Below are 27379 nucleotides of genomic sequence, written 5' to 3'. Positions count from 1 at the left end.
CCTGATGACTTGGCAACTCGGTGCAGCGATTTCGCGCACCATTTTGCAGGCAAAGTTGCTCAGATACGTCGTGAGTTGGACTCCAGCTTAACTGTGGTCCCAGCGGAGGTAACCGAGGTACCTGTCTGTTCGATCTTATGGGATTCTTTCCGGCTTGTCCTTCCTGATGACGTGGAGGGGATTCTTGGGTCTGTGAGGGCGACCACTTGTGCTCTGGATCCTTGTCCCTCTTGGCTGGTTAAACTGGCCAGGGATGGGTTGTTGGAGTGGTTTGTGGCTATAATAAATGCCTCCTTGGGTCAGGGGTCATTTCCATCTTGTTTTAAGCAATCTGTGGTAAAACCGCTACTAAAAAAGACCTCGTTAGACCCATCGGTTTGTAACAACTACAGACCAATCTCCAACCTCCCATTTCTGGGCAAGGTTCTGGAGCGGGTGGTTGCCACGCAGCTCCAGGGGTTTCTCGATGATACCAATTTTCTGGACTGCTCGCAGTCTGGCTTCAGGCCTGGGCACAGTACTGAGACGGCTTTGGTCGCCTTGGTGGATGACCTCCGCAGGGAACTGGACAGGGGGAGTGTGACCCTGTTGGTTCTCCTGGATATCTCAGCGGCTTTCGATACCATCGACCATGGTATCCTTCTGGGACGACTCTCTGGGATGGGGCTCGGTGGCACAGTTCTGCTGTGGCTTCGGTCCTTCCTGGAGGGTCGTTCCCAGATGGTGAAGCTGGGGGATACCTGCTCGGACCCCTGGCCATTGACCTGTGGGGTTCCGCAGGGATCTATCTTATCCCCCATGCTTTTTAACATCTACATGAAACCACTGGGAGAGGTCATCCGGAGTTTTGGAGGGCGTTGCCATCTCTACGCAGATGACACGCAAATCCACTACTCGTTCCCATCTGACTCCAAGGAAGCCCCTCGGATGCTGAACCAGTGCCTGGCCGCTGTGGCGGACTGGATGAGGAGGAACAAGCTGAGAATCAATCCCGACAAGACAGAGGCCCTCCTGGTCAGTCGCTCGTCTGATCGGGGTATTGGGTGGCAGCCTGTGCTGGACGGGGTTGCACTCCCCCTGAAATCACAGGTCCGCAGTTTGGGGGTCCTCCTGGACTCAGCGTTGACGCTTGAGGCTCAGGTGTCGGCGGTGGCCGGGAGGGCCTTTGCACAACTCAAACTTGTGCGCCAACTGCGACCATACCTCGTGAAGTCTGACTTGATCACGGTGGTACATGCCTTAGTTACCTCTAGACTGGAGTACTGTAATGCACTCTACGTGGGGCTTCCCTTGAAGACGGCCCGGAAATTACAATTGGTCCAACGCTCGGCTGCCAGATTAATAACAGGGGCAAGTTACAGGGAGAGATCCACTCCCTTGTTTAAGGAGCTCCACTGGCTGCCGTTCATCTTCCGGTCCCAATTCAAGGTGCAGACCATAATCTATAAAGCCCTAAACGGTTCGGGACCCACCTACCTCCGTGACCGTCTCTCCCTCCATAAACCTGCCCGATCTTTACGATCATCCGGGGAGGCCCTTTTATCACCACTGTCGTTATCCCAGGCCCGCCTTGTGAGTACAAGGGAGAGGGCCTTTTCTGCTGTGGCCCCCCGACTATGGAACTCACTGCCTACTGAAATCAGGCAAGCTCCCACTTTGTTAGCTTTTAGGAAAGACCTGAAAACATGGCTCTTCCGCTGTGCTTTTGGTGAGTAACTTCTGTTATATATTTCGGTGTTACTTCCCCCAAACATCTATCCTCTAAACTGCCCCACTCTCATATGTCCCTGTACACATTGGAGTACCCCTCTGTCCCTCACACTCCGGGTTTTATCTTTGTGTTCATGCGGCCTGCTCTTGTTTGACTGTTTCTTGATTTCTTGATGTGATGTTTATTATTATGTATTGTATTATTTTTAATTATGTTATGATATGCTGTTTTATATTTTATTATTTTGTATTGCTTTGGGCATGGCCCCATGTTAGCCGCCCCGAGTCCCCGCTGGGGAGATGGTGGCGGGGTATAAATAAAGTTTTATTATTATTAGTAGTAGTAGAGAATGAGTGTAGATCTATGAGTGGGAAAGAGAAATCAGCTTACTAATTTACTTAATTTCCTGATTAGACCTAGTACCAACTGTGTGTGCATGCAAATCATTTATGATTTAGGATGACCCAAAAACTATCATGGGATTTTCATGGCAAGATTTAGTTGGGGGGAGGGGTGTTGCTTTTGCCTCCCGAGGCTGAGAAAATGTGACCTTTTACCCGAAGTTTATTTATTTCGTGTCAAAAACAATGCATAACAAATACCCAAAGTCACTTGATGGGTTTCTATGGCTGAGTGTGGATTTGAACCCTTTTGTCCAGAGTCATAGCCTAATGCTCAAATTTCAGGGATAACAGAACACATTTAGAATGTACTCCATCTCTTTCTGCAGCTGCTTTCAATATTTACATTTTGAAACACCAGTGGTATATTTGAAATTCAAAATAAAATGACTGGAAAAAGCAAAATAGCAAGGCAAGGCATACACTTTCTATATTATTGTGGTCAGTAATAACATTGATATAACCAGATAAATTCTGGCATTATTCTGATTTTTTAAACTGTCTTGAAACATGGTGTGACCTTGTATTGTGTGAGTACAGTTCAGAGACTATCTTCTGTACAGCTGCCTAAAGGTTAGTCAGAATAGCATGGAATGGAAAGTAAAGGCGTTATTATGAAGATTAATGAGCCTAAACAATGTGTATGCCTATTGTGTCTGTCATGGCCACACACAAAAAAGAGTGGGGGAGAACAGAGACAAAGACAAAAACATATTGAAAGATATTTCAGTTGAAGGATTATGAAGTAAAACAAACTAAGGATATTGCATAACATTCTCACATAGTTTTGTGGGAAGATATGTAATTCTGGCTATGTGCATTCCTGTATATATTATTTAATCTTACAATATGCTTTAATGTTATTGATCACATCAACAATGTGTTGGCAAGACAACTTCCTACAGAATTAATACAAGAATAATCATCATTCTTACTTCTATTATAATGCCTTAGGGAAAATATGCTCTGAAGTACTCTAGTTTGACCCCCCAGCTGTAAAAAGTAATCAAGATGCAGAGCACAAAAGTTCAGAAAAAAGCTACTGAACAGCCTGATTCTACTATGGCCACTACTGTGCTTAGCTCTATTTTGGTTTCAAACTAATCAGTATAGTATATCCAGTTTGCAGCAGTTTAATGGCAAATTGTTACTACAAAGAGAAAGAAGCAACAGCTACAGTAGAGTCTCACTTATCCAAGATAAACGGGCCAGGAGAACATTGGATAAGCGAAAATCTTGGATAATAAGGAGGGATTAAGAAAAAAGCCTATTAAACATAAACTTACATTATGATTTTACAAATTAAGAAGAAAAATATCATGTTTTACAAGAAATTGACAGAAAAAGCAGTTCAATACACAGTAATGTTATGTAGTAATTACTGAATTTACAAATTTAGCATCAAAATATTGCAACATTTACTACAAAAACAATGACTACTAAAAGGCAGACTGCCTTGGATAATACAGAACCTTGGATAAGTGAGGCTTGGATAAGTGAGACTCTACTGTACTTACATACATAGAATAGGATCTTGGCCTCCAGTTAACCTGCTGTTTAAGAAGAACATTTAATTGTACAGCACCCTTGAAAGTACAAAGCCAGTTATTGACTCTTGCTACCGTGTTTCCCCGAAAATAAGACAGTGTCTTATATTAATTTTTGCTCCCAAAAATGCGCTAGGTCTTATTTTCAGAGGATGTCTTATTTTTCCATGAAGAAGAATTCACATTTACTGTTGAACAAAAAAATGAACATTTATTATATACTGTACAGTAGTTGTTATCACAAACCAGCATAACCAGATAAACTGTGAATCCTATCAAGAATTTCTTATTACTGCCAATATTTCCATGTATAACACTTTATGGTACGTACCTTTACCAATCCTGCATGCTCTGGTGTTTTGTTTGATGGGCATGCTTCCAAACAAAAACTCTGCTAGGTCTTACTTTCGGGGGAGGCCTTATATTTAGCAATTCAGCAAAACCTCTACTAGGTCTTGTTTTCTGGGGATGTCTTATTTTAGGGGAAACAGGGTAATTAACGTGGCCAGAAAAGCAGCACCCGTGCTTGAGAGGAGGTATGATATTGGATGTTTTCTATGATAAAACCATAGAAAGAATTTGCAGAGTTCAGCTGATTTCAAATAAACCACTAGGAGCAAAATGTTCCAGAATGTTGTAGTGGTTAAACTCTAGATATGTCTGTGTAATGCTAATTATCTATAATACAAAGATCTACCGGAGTCACCATAGTCTGTTTCAGCATACAAATATTTTAAGATTAACTGAGAAGAATTATTTATTACATGAGCTTTCCTGAACTTCAACCCACTTCATAATAATAATATAATAATACATTTATTTTTATACCCCACCTCCATCTCCCCGAAGTGACTTGGGGTGGCTTACATGGGGTCGAGCCCAAGTAAAAACACTAACAATATAAAACACATCAAATGAAGAAAAGACATGCACAATTATAAAATTTTAAACATTAACATATAAAGACAAAATGACAAGCTTAATAAAACATGATTTAAACACGAAAAAGACATAAAAAAGGACTGGGTAAAGTGCGCCACGTGAATTTTGTAAACACAAGGTAGGAAGTCTTGGTACACACATAAATATACCAACGTGGAAGTGTATATAATAGTAAAAAGGTAAAGGTTTCAATTTGACATTAAGTTTAGTTGTATCCGACTCCGGGTCATGGTTCTCATCTCCATTTCTAAGCCAAAGGGCCGGCATTGTCCGTAGACGTCTCCAAGGTCATGTGGCTGACATGACTGCATGGAACGCCGTTACCTTTCTGCCAAACCAGTACCTATAGATCTATTCACACTTGCATGTGAACTGCTAGGTTGGCAGAAGCTGGGGCTAACAGCAGGAGCTCACCTCACTCCCCAGATTCGAACCGCCAACCTTTCAGTCAACAAGTTTAGCGGCTCAGCGGTTTAACTTGCTGCACCACCAGGGGCTCCTTATATAGTAGTAGAAATGTGAAATATTTGGGTATGGTGATGAGGTCACAAATTCATTGTCAATGATGTTCAAAAAAGTAGTTAAAGGGATACTAGAAGATGTGTTTTACATACAAGCCAAGATGATCAAGTAAACATACAAATAGTTGGGGTTTTTTGGGTGGGGGACTTGGTCTACTGCCTTGATATGGGTACAGGACCAATAAAGTGTTGCAATAAATCAGGCATTAAATCCCTATTTAGTAACTGGAATGTCAATCAGCTACTGGTGTAGTACTGTGTGTACTATGACAAGAAGCCATTATCTATGTTTAAACCACTCTCAATTGATTGAGTTTTGTGGATATATCCTAATCCACCTGTTCCTCCTTCCAGTCTCCCTTTAAAACTTTTTTTTTGTTTGAGGTGAGCCAAAATATAATGCCCAGAAAGACTGAAGTTTGGTATTCTTATTCCTATTGTTTTTATTATTCCTAATATTTGACTTGTGTCTATTTATCCTTCGATCATCTTTCCTCAATCTAGTGTCCTCCAGATATGTTGGATTGCAAACTCCCAATACCAATGACTATGGGGTAATGAGAGTTGTATTCCAACATATCTGGAGCATGTCAGACTGGAGAAGGCTATTCTTGATTATTTTCCAATGCAGTTCCAGCACTTCCACAGGGAAATAAAAGGTGGGAATACAAGAGCTACCCACCCCATCCATGAATGAGAGTACAGAATTGCTCTGCAATTTTCACATTAAAATGTGAATATAACTGTCATTCTGTTGGCCACGTGTGGGAGGCAGCCAGACAGACACAGCTCCATCATGTCTTACTTGTCATATCTTATTATTTTATGTAGATTGAATGCCTGAGGGCAAATTAATGTTTTGTAAGTCGCTCTGAGAGCCTTTGTTGCTGAAGAGAGGGATATAAATACTCTAAATAAATCAATAATAACATTTAAATTCTGCACTTTACCTATAGGAGCATGTGCATGTGGGTGTTGGAAAGTTTTCCATTCCCACCACACTGTGGGAAATGCAAAAATACATTAATGGAACGCATCATAATTATCTTGGTGAGCCCTGTTGTTCTTTTGGCATACAGTACTGTATTTCCACTGGCTCATTTCCAAAAATTAAGTTTGGAAGCCATATCCGCTCTGTGCTGGAGCTGGAACTTCTTTGCCCCACCTCCACTATGAGAGTGAGATTGTTATTCAGTGTTTATGTACTGTAGGCTATATTTCAGAAAACTCTATCAAATCATAGGAACATCATAACTCAAACACACAACATTACGCATACACACTCTAAAATTGCTATTTCCTTTTGTTTTACTACATTCACCAAGGCACATACTATTACACTGAACTGTGAGGGCAACAACAACACAGGTTTGAGTATCCCTTATCTAGAAATCCAAAATGGTCCACCTGGGGGGCTGAGATAGTAACACTTTAGCTTTCTGATGATTCAATATATCCAAAATATACACAAAATTATTACAATATATTGTGTACAAAATCACCTTCAGGCAATGTGGAAATGAAACATATATGACATTCTAGGTTTAGACTTGAGTCCCACGATGTATATGAAAATACTCCAAAATCTGAAATCCAAAACATTTCTGGTCCCAAGCATTTCAAGAAGAAATACCCCATGGTTGTAGTAGTAGTAGTAGTAGTAGTAATAGTAGTAGTAATAATACAATTGAATAATAATAATACAACTTAATAATGTAATAATACAATCCAAAAACTCAGTTTGATAAGAATCCAATTCAATAATAACACAATACAATAATAATCCTATAATAAGAATTAAATCAAATCCTTATAGCAATACAATAACAACTCAGTCCAATAAGAATACTATCTAATAATATCATATTTCTTCAGTTCTAAGACACCATCAATTGTAAAACAGAAAAAAGATATACATATGTGTGTATGTGTATGTATATTTCTTCAATTTTCCCTTTTGTCCCTATATAACATCTCTAAAATTGGGGTGCATCTTACAATTGCAAGTGTATCTTATGTATTTTTGTTTTCATTGTTACGAAAATTAGGATGTGTCTTACAATCAATGGTGTCTTATAATAGAAGAAATATGGTGTGTGTATATACAGTACCCGTGATTAGTACCCGCGATGCACCTCGTTTTTAAAGATGTTTATATTGGGAGGGGGGGGGGGGATAGAGCATTAGACTCCAGTAAATATGAGAATAGTAATAATATTTGATAAAAATATAATACAATAATAAAATATAATAATAATAATAGAATCCAATAATGCCAGTTTTTTATTGTCTCAGAAGCAACTTGCAAATATACATATTGTATAACAATCTGGTGGTGCAGCCGGTTAAACCACTGAGCTTGCTGACTGATAGGTCAGTGGTTCAAATCCACGGACAGGGGTGAGCTCCCGTTGTTAGCCCCAGCTTCTGCTAATCAAGCAGTTCAAAAACATGCAAATATGAATAGATCAATAGGTACCGCTCTGGCGGGAAGGTAACAGCGCTCCATGCAGTCATGCTGGCCACATGACCTTGGAGGTGTCTACGGACAACAATGGCTGTTCGGCCTAGAAATTGAGATGAGCATCAACCCCCAAAGTCAGACACAACTAGACTTAATGTCAGGGGGAAATCTTTACCTAAGTATGCAAAAACAACTATTAAAATGAATCAAAACAAACATCAATAACCAGAACCAGGGATAAGGTGGGCAAAATCAGAAACTGGAGAGGGCTGGGCATGGGCTTGTGCCAAAAGGGATGGAGTAAAGTGATGAATTCACTGTCATGGCCAGTTTGGGCTGGGCATTCATGGGCAAGAGTCTAGCCATTATCAAACGCACACTGGAACATGCAGGTTTTGAGGTCCCTGCGGAAGGTGGGCAGAGTGAGTGGCCTAATCTCCCCGGGGAGGGAGTTCTAGAGCGGGGGGGGGGGGGCACCACCGAGAAGCCCCCTCCCCCGGTCTCTCGTCTCCACCAACTGAATAGCTGTTCGGCAGTGGAACTCTCTGCCCCGGAGTATGGTGGAGGCTCCTTCTTTGGAGGCTTTTAAGCAGAGGCTTGAAGGCCATCTGTCGGCGGTGCTTTGAATGTGATTTTCCTGCTTCTTGGCAGGGGGTTGGACTGGATGGCCCCTGAGGTCTCTTCCAACTCGATGATTCTAATAATAAGTTCAATATACAATACATTGAGACTAAAACTAATAACAGTTATCTCCTATTACAGGAAAAAGCCTAGGCTGCGGGGAAACCCACCCTTTTACATTTATTTCTGAGCATGAAAGGCGGCCCCGGGCTGGGGCCTGTTCTGGGTGGCATGCTGGGACGAAGAAGCCCCTGAGGCGGCTGCTGCTGCTGCATGGGAAGGGGGCAGGGGCTTTCCTCCTGTCTCCGTGTGTGTGTGCCCCCCTCCCTCTCCTCCTCCTGGAGCGCCAGGTTCCTCCCTCTCTTTCCTTCTTCGGAGGCGGCTGGAGGGGCGCGGCGGGTCCCTCCTCGGAGCCCCTTTTGGCGGAGAGAAGGCGGAGACCGGGAGCAGCAGCAGCAGGCGCAGCTCCGCCTCCTCCTCCTCCTCCTCCTCCTCCTGCTGGAGGGTGACTGGCTCCCTCGCAGTTGGCTTCCGAGGTCCGGCAACAGCGGCGGCGACAATGTGAGGCACACGGCCGGGCCAAGATGTGGCTGAAGCCCGAGGAAGTGCTGCTGAAAAACGCCCTGAAGCTGTGGGTGACCCAGCGGAGCAGCGGCTACTTCATCCTCCAGCGCCGCCGGGGCCACGGAGACGCCGGGGGGCGCTTCACGGGTACGAGGGCCGTGGGAGTGGGCCTCTCCTGACTGGAAAAGAAAGCCCAGGAGGAGCAGGAAACAACTTCTCTCTTTCCTCGACGCCACGGGACTTTCCCCGGGAATCAACAAGGCGCTTTCTTTGGGCCCTTCCACACGGCCCTATATCCCAGAATATCAAGGCAGGAAACCCCACAATATCTGCTTTGAACTGGGTTATCCCACTCAGATAACGTGGGATTTTCAGCCTTGATATTCTGGGATATAGGACCGTGTGGAAGGGCCTTTTGTTCGTTTCCATCGTGGCCAAATTGAGGGATCTGTAAATAATATTTTCCCCCTCAATCCCTGCCTTCCCCAAACAGAAGTCCCTTGCCTTCCTCTCCTTCCCTGGTTTCAAGGCTTTCTTTCCCCTTGGCAGATAGATGGGAAGAGGATCCAGTTCCCATTATTGCAACTTGCCAAGGCCATTGCCTACAAAAGGCCTACAAGTATGGTTTCAGGTGGTTGGGACAGCTGTTTAGAAGGGGAATCAGATAAATGAGTGGTTCCCAACCTGTGGGTCCCCAGATGTTTTGGCCTTCAACTCCCAGAAATTCTCACAGCTGGTAAACTGGGGTTTCTGTGAGTTATAGACCAAAACACCTGAGAACCACTGAGATCAGGAAAAGGTAGAGCATAGTTCCCAAGACTTTAGGGCAGGCATGGGCCAACTTAGGCGCTGCAGGTGTTTTGGACTTCCCACCATTCCTCACGATTAAGCAGCTGAGAGAAAAGGAAAGGACCTGAGGCTGTGAGGAATGGTGGGAGTTGAAGCCCAAAACACCTGCAGCACCTAAGTTGGCCCAAGCTTTCCTTAAGACCTAACGGTGGCGTCTCCATATGGTACATTGTAAGGTACAGGCACTGCCCAATTTGAGCCTTTAATGCATCCTGGATTTCTGGTTTGTGATGTCTGTCATAGATAGAAATAAACTTTTGAAAAAGTAGCGGTTCAAAGCAGTGCTGCTTTCAAGGAGCTAGCTCATTTAATGGTGTCTAAATATAGTTGATGAGTAATCAGAAATCTAAACAGCTTTGAAGAGTGTGTTTTATTTCTTTCTGGAGTGGATTGTTTTGAACAGCAGAGATATGGAAATGCAAAAAAAAAAAAAGCCTTGATTATTTGGAAGAATATTTTGAGTTGCTGTAAGTTTTCCGGGCTGTATGACCATGCTCCAGAAGCATTATCTCCTGACATCTGTGGCAGGCATCCTCAGAGGTTGTGGGGTCTGTTGGAAACTTGGCAAGTGAGGTTTATATATCTGTGGAAGGTCCAGGGTGGGAGAAAGAACTCTTGTCTTCCTGAGGCAAATGTAAATGTGATTAGCCAAGTGTTAATGTGATTAGCATGGGAAAGCCTTGCAGCTTCAAAGCCTGGCTGATTTCTGCCTGAAAGAATCCTTTGTTGGGAGGTGTGAGCTGGCCTTGATTGTTTCATGTCTGGAATTCCCATTTTCAGAGTGTTGTTATTTATTTACTGTTCTGATTTTAGAGTTTTTAGGTTTCTTCCTTTCTGTTGAAATTGTCCACATGCTTGTGGATTTCAATGGCTTCTCTGTGTAGTGTGACATAGTTGAATGATTCTGGAATATGGCCACACAGCTCGAAAAACTTACAGCAACCCAGTGATTTTGGCCATGAAAGCCTTCGACAACACATTGAATATTTTGACTTCGTACACAAAGCAAAAGAAACAAATTTTCTGCATATTTAATTGTCTTAGCATGGCCTGTCATATAGTGTTGTTTTGAAAGTTATTGGCAGTAGCTCCCCACAATATTTGTGTTTTCCAGTATCGGACAGCCATATGTGTGACACCAGTGTAGAATCTCACTGTGTTGTATTTTGTTGTTACTGTATGGCTTTAAGTTATTTCCAATTTATGGTGACAATAAGTTATGGCGTTTCTGGGCAATCTACATTGCCATATAAAATCCGGATTATCTGCTTTGAACTGGATTATATGGCAGTGTAGATCCAGCCTGAGACTGTATGGCTTGTCTGCATTGTCCAAGGGGGATTTCAGGCCCAAGAGAGTATTCAAAACTCAAACCACAAACTTTTTTATAGCCTCATCACGCCATTTTACTATGACAATTGGTTTTGTTTAGTATTGATTGAGTTTTATGCTGCTGTTTTATATTCGTATGTTTTATTGAATTGTGTGTTTATCAGGATTGCTATATTTAACTATGTTTGATGGATTGTTTTGTATTTGTTTTTGGGCATTTTGTCCCATAAGCTGCCCCCAAGTCCCTTGTGGGAGATGGTGGAGGGGTATGAGAACAAGCCATCAGAACAAATGCAATTAAGGCCAAGATCGAAAAATCAGCTGATGACCCAAAATGCAGACTGTGCAAGGAAGCTGACGAAACCATTGATCATATCCTCAGCTGCTGTAAGAAAATTGCACCGACTGACTACAAACAGAGGCACAACTATGTGGCCCAAATGATTCATTGGAATTTATGCCTCAAGTACCACCTCCCAGCAGTAAAGAACTGGTGGGATCACAAACCTGCAAAAGTATTGGTAAATGAGCACGCAAAAATACTGTGGGACTTCCGAATCCAGACTGACAAAGTTCTGGAACATAACACACCAGACATCACAGTTGTGGAGAAGAAAAAGATTTGGATCATTGATGTTGCCATCCCAGGTGACAGGAACAAAAAACAACAGGAAAAACTCAGCTGCTATCAGGACCTCAAGATTGAACTTCAAAGACTCTGGCAGAAACCAGTACAGGTGGTCCCGGTGGTGATGGGCACATTGGGTGCCGTGCCAAAAGATCTCAGCCGGCATTTGGAAACAATAGACATTGACAAAATTACGATCTGCCAACTGCAAAAGGCCACCCTGCTGGGATCTGCGCGCATCATCCGAAAATATATCACACAGTCCTAGACACTTGGGAAGTGTTTGACTTGTGATTTTGTGATATGAAATCCAGCATATCTATCTTGTTTGCTGTGTCATAATAAAATAATAATAATAATAATAATAATTATTATTATTATTATTATTATTATTACACCACATTAGCTCTAAATTGTACTATTGGGGTCATATTATTGACCTGACCCTATGCCAGATTTTTTTTTAATTCTAAAGTGCCATTGCCACATTAAAAAAAAAATTGGACTCCAGTCAATTCTGCTCTTGGGCTAGATATCTAACAGCCATATACCTTTATAGTCCAAAAAAAGATCACAATTTACATTGTGATTAAATGACCTGGTTGTATTCAGCTGAGGCATCTCATGTCTTGAAACAAGTGGGAATACTGCAAACTGATTAATTCTGCCAGCCCACACCTACCACATTCTTAAACAGCACTACCTACCTTAACGTTTCTCCTGTCTGTTCCACTCCATATTTTTATTTATTTAACTAAATTGCATTTCTACTTAAGGAAGCTAACAACATTATTAAAAAGTAAAGTAAAACATATAACCATTGTAAGCATCTCTGCAAATGTACACATGAAACTATTAAAACAAATAGTGGATAAACATTTTTAAGAGTTAAACTGATTGCATCTTTCATGGAGGCATGGGTCAAAGGGTGGCAGCCACCGAGAGAAGGTGCATGTACCTTCACAAATACTGGCATTCTCAAGAGGGCCTCTCCTGAAGATCTTAGCAGATGGTCATATAAGACAGAGTTGTCCCTTAGGTAGCAAAGGCCACATCTACTTCTACTTAAGGTTAAATATTAAAACCAGTTGAGCTCAGAAAGAAACTGGCCATTGCTCAGTAATATGATGATTGTGCCATGCACCAGTTTACAGTTTTGCTGCAGCATGTTGAAGCTACTTCCAGAGCTCTCTCAACAAGTCTTGCCCTAGGTAATATACTTTGCAATAACTAAAATATGTGGTGTCTAAAGTTATTTGCTCATGGCAACTCCAACTATTAACAGAATGGCAGTGAACACACCATATACTGAGAACAAAACAAAAAAGGAATGTTGTTGTCCCAGCTTGCTACTTGCAATTTTCGTAGCGGTATTTTGGCTGGTGATTGTAGGAATCTGACAGCTAAACTCGATTGAAGACAAAGGTCATGACAGAGCTACAGAATACAAAGTTTAATTGGATCCCTAAACACTATTTCTTTGTCCCTAGACTGCACATTATTGTTGCAATACAAGAACAGTTTCACAGAATGCAAACTGGTGTCTCAGAGTTATTGACTGACTACAAGGCAGAGATTGGTTGAGCACCAGACCTAGAAATTATTTCTTTTTCTCACTCTTGACCCAACATTTACAACAGAACTAGACTGCATAGCTTCTCTTCCCCATCTGCCCAGATGATTACAGAGATGACTTCACAAAACTAATATTACCCATATTACCTTACGGTGTGCAAATTAACTTACAGAATTTATTGTGTCAGATATTTGTGGTAGTTTCACCTTCAGAGGCAATTTACCTCTCAATATGTTATAGAAAACATTCAGGCTATGTTTGACATTGCTTCTGAGCTTCCAGGCACTCCTAAATTAATTTTTTCTCCCAGATTCAGATTTATTTTCCCCAGCAAATCTTTGCATTTATTGTTCCCTTGAATAATTCATGAGAGAAGATAAATGTAATTCATACTTAGGAAATCATATGTGAGGTCTCTCCCTAATATTCATTGTTTCAACAATGCACCTTTGTAAATTCACAAATTGCACTAGATGAAATTATTTCTATGATATTAGTACAGTACACCATGCTCAGGATAGCACTGTTTGTTCAAAGTGTCATAATCTGAATGACTGTATTCACCACTGAGATTAATAAATAGAGATCAGAAAAATAAATGAATAATATTGTCCAAAGTACCTTCCTTCAGTCTAAATCAGGTTGAGCAAGGGAAATGTTGTAGTTCTCTAAAGTTGCTAAGGGAAAATGGCAGTATATTATATGTGGGACATAGTTCTTTAAATCCTATAACTTTTTATGTGAAATGTATCACAACAGACTTTATCACAGGACTCCAAGTTGTTATGAAACTCTTTTTTTGGAAGCTTTATTTTTGAAGTTACATACCTTATAATGAGAACAGGTATGGTATATTAGTTTGAGTATTAGGCTATAATTCTGGGGTCCCATCTACACTGCCATATAATCCAGTTTTTGAATCCAGATTATCTGATTTGAACTGAATTATATGAGTCTACACTGACATCTATTTCAAAGCAGATAATCTGGATTCAAAAACTGGATTATATGGCAGTATCGATGTGGTCTGGGAGACCAGAGATGATATTTCCGCTCAGCCATGGATGCCCATGGGTTGATCTTGAACAAATCATTCCCCCATTGGGTGTATAAAGTTATAATTTCTTATAAAGCGGTGCTCCTGGGCTCCTTCCAAGGGGCGAGGGCTCCTTTCGCTCGCGAGAGGGAGGGGGAGGGGCGCCCCCTGCGGCCCCTCGGATAATACAGAGCCTCGGTTAACCGGGGCTCTACGGTACCTAATTACTAATGCTGCATCTACTGTAGAATTAATCAGTGCAAGGTGACATCACTTAACTTGCATGGTTCAACATTATGGAATCACAGGAATTGCAGTTTGATGAGGTACTGGCATTCTTTGGAGGAGAAGGCTGAAGATCTTGTAAAAATACAACTCTCACCCTATTCCCCTTTACAGTGAGCCTAATGGAGCAACAGAGACCAATTCACCTGTTGATAGAAGCTACAAGGTAGATGATTTTTCCACTCCCTTCTTCCCATCAAGTGAGTCTGGAACAAAGTCCAGTTTTGATGATCACAGGCTGACTTAACTGGCACGTTTGGTGAAATGTCCTTGTTTTGCCCCATTAGGCAACTAGTTCCTTAGGTGAACTAAAAACTGTTGTCTGCCAAGATGGGATGCTGGAGTAGTTAATACAGACTAATTACAGATTTGTAACTCTGGGCTAAAAAATCTAATTGCATCAGTGAATATCAGCAATTGTTCTGGAGGTAGATGTGGCAGTAGTTGTTATGGCTTTTCTATCCTGTAGAGTACTCAGGTATGTAGAATCAGGGCAGTGGATTCCCTGATGGAGTCTGTCTATCTTTTCTGCAATTTTCCTCTTTTCCTGCTTCTTCTAACTTCTCAAGCACTATTGTCAGTTCTAATGAGTCGTGTGTAGAACCCATAGACAACATCTTGTCTATTAACAATGGTTAATAGCACCAAATTGTATCAAGATGAAATGGTTGCAGAATCAGATACTGTTCTAATAATTTTCTTAAATTGAAGTTGAACATGAAATTAGTAATTTAATAAGATTCACATAAAAAAGGCTGAATTAAGACTTCTGTGTGTAATTACTATGGGATATTTCATATTAGACTCCATCTTAAGCATATCCTGTCTGAAAATTATTGGTTTGACAGTGTTATATTTCATATTCTTCCATGAAAATACTTGGGATTGTAAGTACGTATTTGTTTTCTCATCTCTATAGGTTTCTGTGGAGATAAATACGATTTGCCATGGTTAATTGCTGTGTTGGGAGAGATTCATTTTCATATCTAAAAATAACTTCTGCAACTGGTATACTTACATCCTAGCTGCTGAATAGGAATTATTGATATGTGACATTCATAAAAATATAAATATGAAGTAAAAAAGTAAAAAATATAAATATGAAGTAAAAAAGCCGCCTGTAATAGTCTGAAGAGATTGTCTTCATAGTTAAAATACCGTGTGACTGTTCATTTGATAAGAGATACATATGGTATACTACATAATGGCATACTTAGGACAGTTGGAGTAAATTGCTGTTGTCTTAAACTCATGTTCATTTTAAGTTCATGCACCTTAAAGATCATGTCTATTGTTGAAAGAAAGAGAACTAAATGTGCAAACAACTTCCTTTCTTAGTACAGTAGAGTCTCACTTATCCAACCCTCGCTTATCCAAGCTTCTGGATTATCCAAGTCATTTTTGTAGTCAATGTTTTCAATATATCGTGATATTTTGGTGCTAAATTCATAAATACAGTAATTACAACACAACATTACTGCGTATTGAACTACTTTTTCAGTCAAATTTGTTGTATAACATGATGTTTTGGTGCTTAATTTGTAAAATCATAACCTAATTTGATGTTTAATAGGCTTTTCCTTAATCCCTCCTTATTATCCAAGATATTTGCTTATCCAAGCTTCTGTCAGCCCATTTAGCTTGGATAAGTGAGACTCTACTGTATTTTTGACTTATAGTTCAGTTACTTTCTACTTGCCACTAGCCCAGACTTCAAAGGCATCTTCAGCCATGCATTTCTTCTCTGGCCTCTCCTGAATGCATCCATCCCCTCTTCTTCTCATACACATCACATACAAAGATAGGTTTCCAATCCAGCATCTAAAAAGAAAAGGCAACCAGACATAATAAAGCAGTTATGTGGTATATCAGGTTCCATGCATGTCCCTGTGAAATAGAAGCTGTCCATGCAGTTGCAAAATTGAAAATAGTTTTTTCTCTGTTGCATCATGTAAAGGCACTTATTTAAGACACATGTACATAAACAGTATTGAAAAAAAATGTAAATAATAAAGGCAAACAAGTTTTGTTAGCAGGTACACATTACTTAACAGAGCTGCTGTTGTTGATACTACAGTAGATGTGCATATGGAATAGTCAAATACATATTTATGGACTGTAGTGTTAGTTTTTATAGTCATTAAATAATTAAAATGCAAATAACCAGGGATCAAGACAAAGTAAAATACTACAAGACCAAAACACTAGATTCTATTATTTTTGTTTTACTGACATAAATTTAAGACAGTTTTACACTGCCATATAAATTCCAGATTATCTGTTTTGAACTGGATTATATGGCAGCGTAGAGAGGCTTTAGTTACGAAACTAAATTTTTATGGACAGTTATCCAGGATAAAGTATTTTTGCACCAAGTGAATAAACATGCATAGGCTTGAGATGTAAAAGTATATGAATTATGTTATCTGTTGCAATACTCTCAGGCTGGATCTACACTGCCATAGAATCCATTTCAAAGCAGATAATCTGGATCTTATATGGCAGTGTATATGGGGGCTCACACAGAGGTTCATTCAGTGTGAATTCCCTGGTCCTTCCTCTCCAGATTTTAGATGGCTCTAGGTAGTGATGGGGATTCTTTCCAGGAACATCCTTACAGAAGCACAACATTGGAATCAATCCCTCAGTTGAAATTCTTTCCACATCTACTTTGGATTGAGCATCACTGAACTTAATAGAATTTACATCCAAGTATATATATAAAGTGAGAGTGCGCTAATTTCCTAATAAACTACTGTTTCCTAGCTAGCACTTCTTTCCCTATGGGGTAGATTTTTTAGAGAATGCCACTATGCCAATTTTATCACTTATTAGTGAAATTTACACACTGGCCATAGAGAAAAACAAAACAAATGGGCTGAAATGCAGGTTCTGATTGCTAGAGTGAATTTCTTTTCCACTGCAAATTTTAATTTTGTTAAAAAAATTAGTGTTAAGAACATAAAAGTTCCTATGGGAAATAAATTCTGTTTTTAAATGAATAGAACAAAGACCACAGAAAGTTTAAAATGAATGAATTAAAATAAAATGAAGGACTGACTGATGAGACCGGTCATTTGGAAGTGGAAAGAGGAATTAAACATAATAGGAATTGAAAATGTTTGTTTATATGTGGCTTTCTCTGCTGTTTCACTTTTGATGTTTATCAGCCACAACTCATAAGGTCAGAAAGGCAGGCATCCTGATACTATAGACTGGAAAGAGCTACTTATTGGAAAACAATTGTTTTAGAGTGAGTTTTCTTTTCGTATTCTGTTTTCGTCCAAATGTTTGCATATTGCTTAGTCTTCTTTTGTTCCATCTATGTAAGTACCCGTAATCTTCCAGACATTTTGACAGTAATTTCCATTAAGGTTAAAGGCCAGTTTGATTATGATTCAATATGTTGTCGAAGGTTTTCATGGCCGGAAACACTGGGTTGCTGTGAGTTTTCTGGGCTATATGGCCATGTTACAGAAGCAGTCTTTCCTGACATTTCACCTGCATTTATGGCAGGTATAACATCCGGCAAAACGTCAGGAAAGAATGCTTCTGGAACATGGCCATACAGCTCGGAACACTCACAGCAACCCTATGATCCAAAAGTTTATCACCAAAACCAGAAGCATAAGAAGTAGCAATACTGTATGATTTGCCAAGATGAAATACGCTAAATAGTATCAATCAACCCCTCTACCATCCCCAAACTCAGTGAAATTCAACTGAGTTACAGTTTTGGCCTTGAAAATAGTATAAGGAGTCCGCATTAATGTGTTAAGACTAATCCATCTCAAGAACCAGATTTCATTAGACTATATCTTCAGAAGTAGCTTTTTTTTTTTTTTTTTTTTGAAAAATAAGGTCTAAATGTTCAGGCTTAGGAGTTTTATCAGAATATGAATAGAATGTTTTGATTCAGATTTAACATTGCAAGCTGACAAAAGAATGACACATAACTGGTCCTTCTGATTTATTTTATTTTACAACCTAGTTTCTGTCTGTATACCTCTTGTGTAAGTCATGTAATTTTATTTGATTCATGTTGTATTGAAAGTGAATAATTCATTGTTAATATGCATTTCTCTTCTTGTTATGTGTACATTCAGGTCGTCTAGTAGGTGCTTTGGATGCTGTGCTCGATTCTAATGCACGTGTTGCCCCATTTCGAATTTTGCTTCAAGTGCCAGGATCACCTACTTACTCTGCCATAGCATGTGGTGAGTTATTGGCGGGATCAGACGTTTACTGGGCCATAGCCATTGGTGAGTTGCATACCACTCAAACGTTTAAAGTAGGAGCATGTTGTGGTCTGCATGTCGGAGAGGCTGAAGGTAACCCAAATTAATAGCACTGTTTTTTGAATACGAGCTTATTTAATAATGCAATATAATGTGTAATGCTTGTAGGTTCAGAGAATATAAATTCTTGTTGATATAACAATAAAATGAATGAGGAATACACACACATATCAAGTGCATTGGAAGGATATTTATAACATTTAGAGCAGTACAAACCTCTGTGATATGGTAGCTTTGTATTCTACACTGGAAAATATTGTTGGGGAGCATTTAGGCACTTTCACTAGAAGCTAAAGCAGTGCAAAGACACAATAGGTACATCTGATGTGGTTTCTGCACTAGCTGTAATGCTTTCGCGTATCTTCATTTGTATAGTTTCTTCATTGATTTTACTGCTGCAGGATACAATTATCTCTGTTTTGAAAGTATTGTGGAATCCTGTATCCAAAAGTCATTGTTATGTCTTGAAATTCATCAGGTTGAAGTAAAAAGGGCTATGATTTATTGGTTGCATTTTAGTACAACTGCACCTGGGGTATATACAAAGCCTTGTCTTTAGCTTTTCGGTGGCAGTAGTGGAGGGTGTTGGTGAAGTCTTTCATGACAGGAATCACTGGGTTGCTGTATGGTTCCTGGACTGTATGGCCATGTGCCAGTAGCATTCTCTCCTGATCTTTCGCCCATATTTATGGCAGGCATCCTCAAAGGTGTGAGGTCTGTTGGAAACTAAGAAAGTGGGGTTTATATATCTGTGGAAAGACCCAAGTTGAGAGAAAGAACTCTTGTCTGTTTGAGGCAAGTGTGAATCTTGCAGTTGATCACCTTGTTTATCATGTAATGGCCTTGCAGATTCAAAGCCTGGGTGCTTCCTGCCTGAGGGAATCCTTTTTGGAAGGTGTTAGCTGGCCCGGATTTTTTCATGTCTGGAATTTCCCTGTTTTCAGAGCGTTGTTCTTTATTTACTGTCCTAATTTTAGAGTTTTAAAATACTGGTAGCCAGATTTTGTTCATTTTCATTGTTTCCTCCTTTCTGTTAAAATTGTCCACCTGCTTGTGAATTTCATGAAAAAAACAGGGCCGGGCCCCCTAACAAAGGTTTCCCTCAGGCAGGAAGCACCCAGGCTTTGAATCTGCAAGGCAATTAAATGCTAATCAAAGCGACCAATTGCAACATTCACACTTGCCTCAAACAGACAAGAGTATTTTCTCCCAACCTGGACATTCCTATAAACCCCACTTTCTTAGATTCCAACAGACCTTACACCTCTGAGGATGCCTGCCATAGATGTGGGCGAGATGTCAGGAGAGAATGCTTCTGGAACATGGCCATACAGACCAGAAAACTCACAGCAACCTAGTAGTGGAGAGTGATTTTACTTTTCAGAACTGCTGCTAGTTACAGAGAGTGTATCCACTCTCCAGAGAAAATTTCCAAAGGGTGGAAAGGGGGAAGCAGTGAGGACAGCCAAAAACACTGCCAGGCTCCCTTCCGTCTTCTTCTGGTGTAGACTATCACATTAATGATATTCTGCTTGGAAAGACATGCCAATTTATTGAAAGAAACTAAAAATCTAGGCCCCCTATTGTTTTCAACCATATGCAAGTGGAGTGAGTAGGGTTATTCTGCTTCACATTTTCTTCTCAACAAATTAATTCAACCCACTGTTTAACACAGTGTAATTTTGTTTATTGCTAATATTTTTTGTTTTCTCTTATTTTTGTTTTTGGCTTTGAGAACTTTTTATACTATATTTGTTACTAGCATGCTTGGAATTCCTGTTTGGATTTGAAAACTACATTTATAGCAATACTTCTTTGTATTTTCCCCTTCAGATTTATTTCTTGTGATTGTAGTTCCCCCATCCTCCTTCCTTTTTGTTGTCTGACAAATCCTTTATCCACATTGGGGCTTGAAAATTAGAAGGCCTTTTCATTAGATTAGGATACCAAAACAAAGTTACTGTATTAGTAAGAATGTAATTTATTTTTGGAGAATCAATGCTGTATTGATCAGCAGTGGGTAACCAAAACATTTGTGTGCCTGCTTAAGGCCCTCATAAGGAGCCATGCAGAAAATAATTATTTATGTTTGTTTGCCATTACATGCTGCCACTAGCTGCACTGAAAGAGTTTTATAGGAGTAATAACAGTACTCAGGAAAACTACAGGTGGACTGTTTCCCATCAGCAGAGCTATTGATTTTTATATACTGCTTCTTTGACCTTCTTGCAGAAAGCAAAGGGCAAACACACTGAGATTGATGTCAAGAAGGGTGCTGGTGATAGCCACAAGCTCTCTCAGAGCTTCCTGGCTGTCTAGCAGCTGCAATGGAAACATGATGACTATTCAGTGGGGCTGAATCGGTTTTGACCTCACTGGACAGTCTGTCTTGCTGTCATTGTGGGACAGAGACAGACACAGAGACAGACAGAGACAGACCCAAAACTGGTCTGACATATTGCAACTCTGGACCAGCCTTGGATTTTAACATATGTGTAGATTTTCCCTTTGTTGGAAATGAAAGATGCATGTTTTATTTCACTTTAAAATATAAGTGGTAAGCTAGAAAAGACTGATGGTTCTACTTGTATGTAGTATTCAGGCATGTGCTCTGATTTGATTTATACATAAAAAGATTCCAATGTTAGCTTTTTGTACTTGATACATTATGGCGGTGTATATATTTCATGGGAAAATTCTGTTTAAAGGGCTCTGGATATGCTTTGATACAGCCCTTTAGCCATTTGCATGGCTGGCCAGGCTGAAAGCACATGAGGGCCAATACTGTTGGAGATAACAACCTTCTCAAGCCTCCTCAATTTGATGTTTGTCTGTTTTGTATTATATCTTTTTATATCTTGAAGTATTTGTCTTACTTGGTTTTGCAGTTTCATTGTCTCTTTGTACTAAAGCAGTGGGATGGGCTGTGAACCATGTGACTGACTCAGTGACGGTTTAAAATGTCCAGTTTTAAAAGGATGATGGTTAGAAGTCAGTTGAGCCTTGAGTCAGCTTGAGTGTAGAAGTCTGTTAGAGTGCTGAAGCTAATGTTAGAAGCTAGGAACTGTTGAGGCTTGTGTTTTCTTTTAAAGTAGACTCATAGTAAAGATAGCTGCATAAGGCAATATAGTTTATGAAGAAGTTTAATATACAAACTCTCAACATTTTGAAGTTTACCCTGTCAAAAGAAATATGCCTGTATTGTTAAATACATAAAGTTATAAGTAAATGGTCATTGTTATTTTCAAAAGAACTCTGCTTGTATCTTTGTCTACCTAAAGCATCAAATAAACTCAAGGAATACTCATCTCAAACTCTGCTACCCCATTGGATTTGCGATCCTAATAGATGGTGATCCATTCCACCCCAATAAATACATCTACTGCTGTCTTGCTAATGACATTTCTGGTCACATAGCTTTGCACTTAACATTACATCACTAGAAATGTGACATCATCAGGAAGTAGCTTGCTTGCTTGCTGGTGATGTGGTAGTGGTGGGCCTGTTGGTGGTATGGATAGTGGATTGGGCTAGATCCAGCCCAGTCCAGCTGTTCACACCTTCCAGTAAGCTCTGGACTAACTCTCACTTTACAATGTTGTGGGGTAAGACTGGCTGCAGCAGTTGTGCTGTGAATCTGTCTTATGCGTCATGTGACTACATTGAATCAGTGATTCCACATTATTTTGGTTGCATAGAATACATGTTTCTTCTGCATTTGGATATCTCTGATAGAGTATACAAGATTTCATGAGTAACTTTATGAAGTCAACCTTATAATGATTATAGGTGCACTGCTGTATATCTTCTTTTATTCTGTCTTGCTTTTTCCATGCAAATAACACTAATATAGTGAATACTTATTTACGTAGGCGATTCCTCATTGTCCAAGTATGATGGCCTTCCAAGTGAAGTGTCTCAGCGGTGGATAAGTAGGTGACTGTAGAGTCCTATTTTTGACCTGCATGTTCTTCCACAGTGAGAATATCAGTTTCCAGGTGGACGGCAGTCCTGGTCAGGGTTGGCTTGGCGAGCCTTCCTCTTGGCAGGTTTCTCCCTTTCGCCCTATAGATTACAGACAGTAGCTTAAATTTAAGTTGTCAGTTTATATCTGCCACCTTGCCTATGGCTCATAACCATAAATACTATTCAATACATATGTTACACATTCTAAATCCAAAAGCATTTCTTGTATGTTAATGTGGAAGAAAAGAAAGGATTCATTTGACTGGTGATTTTAAAAAAAACTGTGAAAGTGTGCTGAAAAGAAAGAAGAATAAGATAGAAATAATTTTAGTCAAAGAGAAGTGGTTGAAAGGTCAGCTCATAAAGAAAGTGAGAAGGGAATTAGATACTGCCAAAGAGTCTTCAGTTCTTGTATCTAGAAATGTATAAAGTAGCCCATCATTCTTCAGAGACTAGGCTTCACTTCATAAATCTTAAAATGTATCTGAATTCAAATTTAAACACCGTTGTTTTCACAAAGAGCTGCTTATGGTGTTAGAACAATCAATAAACAGTATGCAAAACTTAATATATAGATAAAATATTATTTTTTCAGGGATCTTGAGCTTAACAGTGATTATTTCTGTCAAAAGGTCTCTCTCTCTCTTTTTCTGTCTGTCTGTCTGTCTGTCTGTCTCTCTCTCTCTCACACACACACACACAGTTCCGCTCTCTCAGGAAAGGACGTCACAATACAGGTATAAATAGTTCATCTGAGAAATGTTGTTACATTTTTAATTTCTTCTCTTTTCTAAAGAGCAACAGAAACTTCTAAAAAAAATTGGAATATGAAAGGAATGAAGTTTTTTCTTTTATGCTCTTCATTTTGATTTTTTTGCTATTAAAGCCAATTGCAGGCAGATATATCTCCACAATCCATAGCAATAGTAAGCACTGTTATATCTCTGGGGGGAAATGGTTGCAAAAGCCATTTTGCTACTCTGTGTGTGTATGTGTGTGTGTGTGTTACTGCATGTACTTGTGCAAGTCTTATCATGATTAATAGTGTTTATCAAGATCCATCACAAGGCCTTCCTGTTGAGGAAGTTAACTCCTGGAAAATTTCCCTAGTAATTGACGTTCTCTATGGGAAGCACAGCAAAGGAAATTGGATTTTTTAAAGCTTTGTTTGTCATCTATGTTATATGAGGCAGTGTGCAGTATCTTTAATGGCTGCAGTACTATGGCTTGATGGTGTTTATCTGACCCTTGCCATCTGCTGCTGTTCTCCTTTTCCTTTATACCTTACGGTAAGGGCCCAGAAAGGGTGAAGGATACTTCCCCTTTTTCCAGTACTTCAACTAACATAATGATTGTTTTTCCCTCCAAATAATCCTGGACTTGAATTCATTCTTTTAGATTAATATTTCACTTCCCTTGCAGATTCATATGTGTCCTTGTAGGGAAATTATATTTTCCTTGTATTTATGAAAAGAACTAACTTTTATTAAGGCAGTTTAGGGCTCCCCCCCCCCTCCTGCATTCATTGTCTTGCATTCATTCTCTTACTGATATTTGGCTTCTCCTGCACATTCTCATGTGCCCCTTATATCAGTGAACAGCGGCTGCTTTGGTACCATTCATTAAATTAATGCTAGGCTCTTCGTGGGGCGTTGGGTAAATTTATTACATACAAGATTATGAAAATGAGTTATTTTAAATTAGGAATCAAATGCTAGATTATTTACTCATAGGTATTAATTCATATTTCCCTTTCTTTCTAAATTCCTGTGTGCTTAGTCCTGCTTCGGGTACTATATATTAAGTTAGTTTGAAGTGAAAATAGAAACTTAAAAGGTGGTAGACCTGCTAATTGTACAATAGACTGTGCTTTTGTGGACCATAGTTAGGCAACAAATTTTGAATGATCCCTGGTTTGAAAAATTCAGCACAAGTAAAAAGTGGACAAAACAGCAAATAACTCGAGTTAGCTTTCCCCTTTAATCTCCTATGTGGTGATGGGTTATTTTTTAACATCCAGAGTGCTTTTGTGTTTCTTTATATAGGAAATAATTAAAATAATTTTAATCATCAATTTTTGCAGTATGAAATAATCTCATTCTGCCATAGGTGTGGACAAGACCTCATTAAGATCCAGTCTGATGGTAGCTCAGGAATTGCTCTCAGGCCCCTTTTACACTGCCATATAATCCTGATTATCAGAGCAGTTAATCTACATTATTTACTTTGAATTGAATTATATGAGCCTACAGTGCTTTATAATCCAGTTCAAAGCATAATAACCCCCCCCCCCAAAAAGACCAAAGTTTTGGTTGGAGGTGGGGACACAGACCCAGGAGGAAGTGAGTTAAAATAATCCACTTCCTCCACGGTTTCTGCCCTGTTTGGAAAGGCCCTCGGACTGAGGCTAAATGGTGTGGTTATGGAGTATGATTATAGAAATAAAACTGCTTCAGCTTCAGATTGTCATGGTGGGAAATGCATGCCCTTAACTATCCATACATGATGTCGTGAGTAGATCAGATGAATCAGTATTTTACTGTTTTGTTGTGTAAGAAATTGTAACAAGCAAAAAACTACAACCAAGACTATGGCTGTAGCTACACAATAATTATTGCAGTTTGGTCTCACTTTACCTGCCAATTCTCCATCCTATAGAATCCTGAGATTTGTAGTTTAAAGAGGAACTTAGAATCCTTTAGTGCAGTGTTTTTCATCCTTTTCCAACCTTGGCCCCCTTCTGATCTTGCTTCCTTCCTGTGGTCCTCCTTCCCTAAAAGGAGACAATTATTTAAATGTTTTATTTGCAAATACATTATTTTCACTTATGGTCCCCTTGCTCGGGACCTATCACTCTAGTTTGGGAAACACTGCATGCACCCTGCAAAGCTACACAATGTGAATATCTGACCAAGAATTCTAATTTCCTCATGAAACACAAATCCCAAGCTTCTGTAGAATAGAAGCTTGGCAGTCAAGACATATCTAAGTGTTACAATTGTGCAGTATGCATACACCCTAATTCACATTATGAAAGCACAGATTCTTTTGTATTACTTTCTTCAACCTGTAGCTATATGAAGCATTTTCAAACAGACTTGAACCTAGAAATACTAATACGGATAAAAGCAATATATTTGTTTTGGCTACAGTATACAGTTGCAAATTTTATTTGGTTTTAATATGTTTGTTCCATCTATGCATAATAGTTGTTAGAATTTGAATTTGAATAATTGGCACAGAGTGGTATCTTAATCAGTTCTCTTCCTCCTTTCTTTTTTGTGCTAGGTGCTACAATTGAGGAAATAAATAATCACTGGGAGTGGCTAGAACAAAACTTGCTCCACACTTTGTCTGTATTTGATAATAAAGAAGATATTGTTAGTTTTGTCAGAGGTAAAATAAAGGTAAGAGAATATCCCGTCTGCATCTTTTTAATTAATTTTAAAATAAGTCAAACAGGGCTATTGTGAATCAGAGTAGTCTATTTCCTTTCAATATACTTAGGAACAGAATGTACTAGCTGTGTTCCTGTAGATACAGTGTACTCTTGAACTTTTTTTCTTCTTAGGGCCTTTCTGCACTTCTCTAAAACCCAGGAGGAAGCAGGTTAAAATAACCAGTTTCCTTCTGGATTTTACCCCATGTAAAAACCCTCTTCCACAACCTCAGGCTTTCCCTCAGCAGGTGGCCAGATGCTATCCTCGGTCAAACAAAGATGGATTTGGGATGACATCCAGCAACCCCCCAGCCCCGCAATCCCCACCCCAAACATACCCGTGTGCCTACCAGCAGTGCATGCCCCTCCAGAGAGTCCTCCTGAAACTCAGAAATGACGTGTCAGGAAGGGGAGGAGAGAATGCCCTCCCCACCTCCACTTCCTGATGTGTCATTTCCAAGCATCAGGAGGACAGCAGAAGGGCCTGTGTTGCTTGCAGGCCCCTCCAGTAAGTTTGGGAGTGAAAGGGGGGCTGGGAGAGGAGGGGAGCACCCTCTTGCTCTTTTGGGGCTTTTAGGAGCTTGAAGTAGCAGGATGGCTGTGGGGACTGGAAGTCAGTCCCCACAGGTCTCTCACCTCTAAAGACTCAGACCTTAGTTTAAGGTCCTGATCTTTAGAGGTGTTTAATTAATATGAGGTAAACTGGGAAAACACAGTTTACTCTGCATTCATTTGCTTTTACCTGAGGCATCATTTGGATGCTGCAAGTAAAAATGAGACAGGTCCCGCATTTTGGGACTGTCTGGAAGGGCCCTTAGATAGTTCATGCTATCCTTTTCTTTAGTTTTTCTTAGGGGGCATGCTACTTTCGCAAGTCCTTAATAGTAGCCATGTCTTCCACCCTGTAAAGTCTGGGAAGATGTGGTCCCAAAATGTCCAGTAGAATTCTTAAAGCCTGGTGGGTGTGCTGTTAGCCATTTCATTTAAAATGTTTTAAAGCAATGCTTTTGGGTTTGAAAGATTAGCCGTTTACAAGAAACGTTGCCCAGGGGATTCCAGACTGTATTTACTCAGTCTTTGAGGAGGCTCTTTCCGTGGAACAGACAATGCAGTCGCTGTTGCCCATTTTTGGTCAAAAGTTATTTAACCGCTTGTGTTCCCTCTGTTTTTATCAGTTTTATACTTATTTGTGCAATGCT

General features: G+C 39.8%; 1 protein-coding gene and 1 long non-coding RNA gene across 5 annotated transcripts in view; one reads left to right on the top strand and one right to left on the bottom strand.

Annotated features, from left to right (window-relative positions):
• Positions 1 to 8586: 8586 nt before the first annotated feature.
• Positions 8587 to 27379, top strand: part of tbc1d8 (TBC1 domain family member 8) — a 48000-nt gene continuing 29207 nt past the window's right edge. Inside the window, exons 1-3 of one of the 3 annotated variants that reach the window (XM_062975382.1) lie at positions 8587 to 8918; positions 18584 to 18739; positions 26030 to 26148. In XM_062975382.1, the coding sequence (XP_062831452.1) occupies positions 8792 to 8918; positions 18584 to 18739; positions 26030 to 26148 (402 nt within the window). In that variant the 5' untranslated portion in view covers positions 8587 to 8791. The remainder of the gene's footprint in view (positions 8919 to 18583; positions 18740 to 26029; positions 26149 to 27379) is intronic. The other 2 variants (XM_062975381.1, XM_008121265.3) reach the window with 2 other exon arrangements.
• Positions 21903 to 26576, bottom strand: LOC103280908 (uncharacterized). Of its 2 annotated transcripts, none has more exons than XR_507518.2 (3): positions 26531 to 26576; positions 25378 to 25514; positions 21903 to 22840 (listed from the first exon to the last, which is right to left on the bottom strand). It is a non-coding gene; the product is annotated as an uncharacterized LOC103280908 (long non-coding RNA). The 2 variants fall into 2 exon arrangements; XR_010004319.1 differs by having other exon boundaries at positions 26519 to 26568.

This window comes from Anolis carolinensis, chromosome 3 (assembly GCF_035594765.1).
Source record: "Anolis carolinensis isolate JA03-04 chromosome 3, rAnoCar3.1.pri, whole genome shotgun sequence".
Taxonomy (NCBI): domain Eukaryota; kingdom Metazoa; phylum Chordata; class Lepidosauria; order Squamata; family Dactyloidae; genus Anolis; species Anolis carolinensis.
The sequence above is the reverse complement of the archived record's forward strand: the minus strand, read 5'-3'. Positions and strand labels throughout refer to the sequence as shown.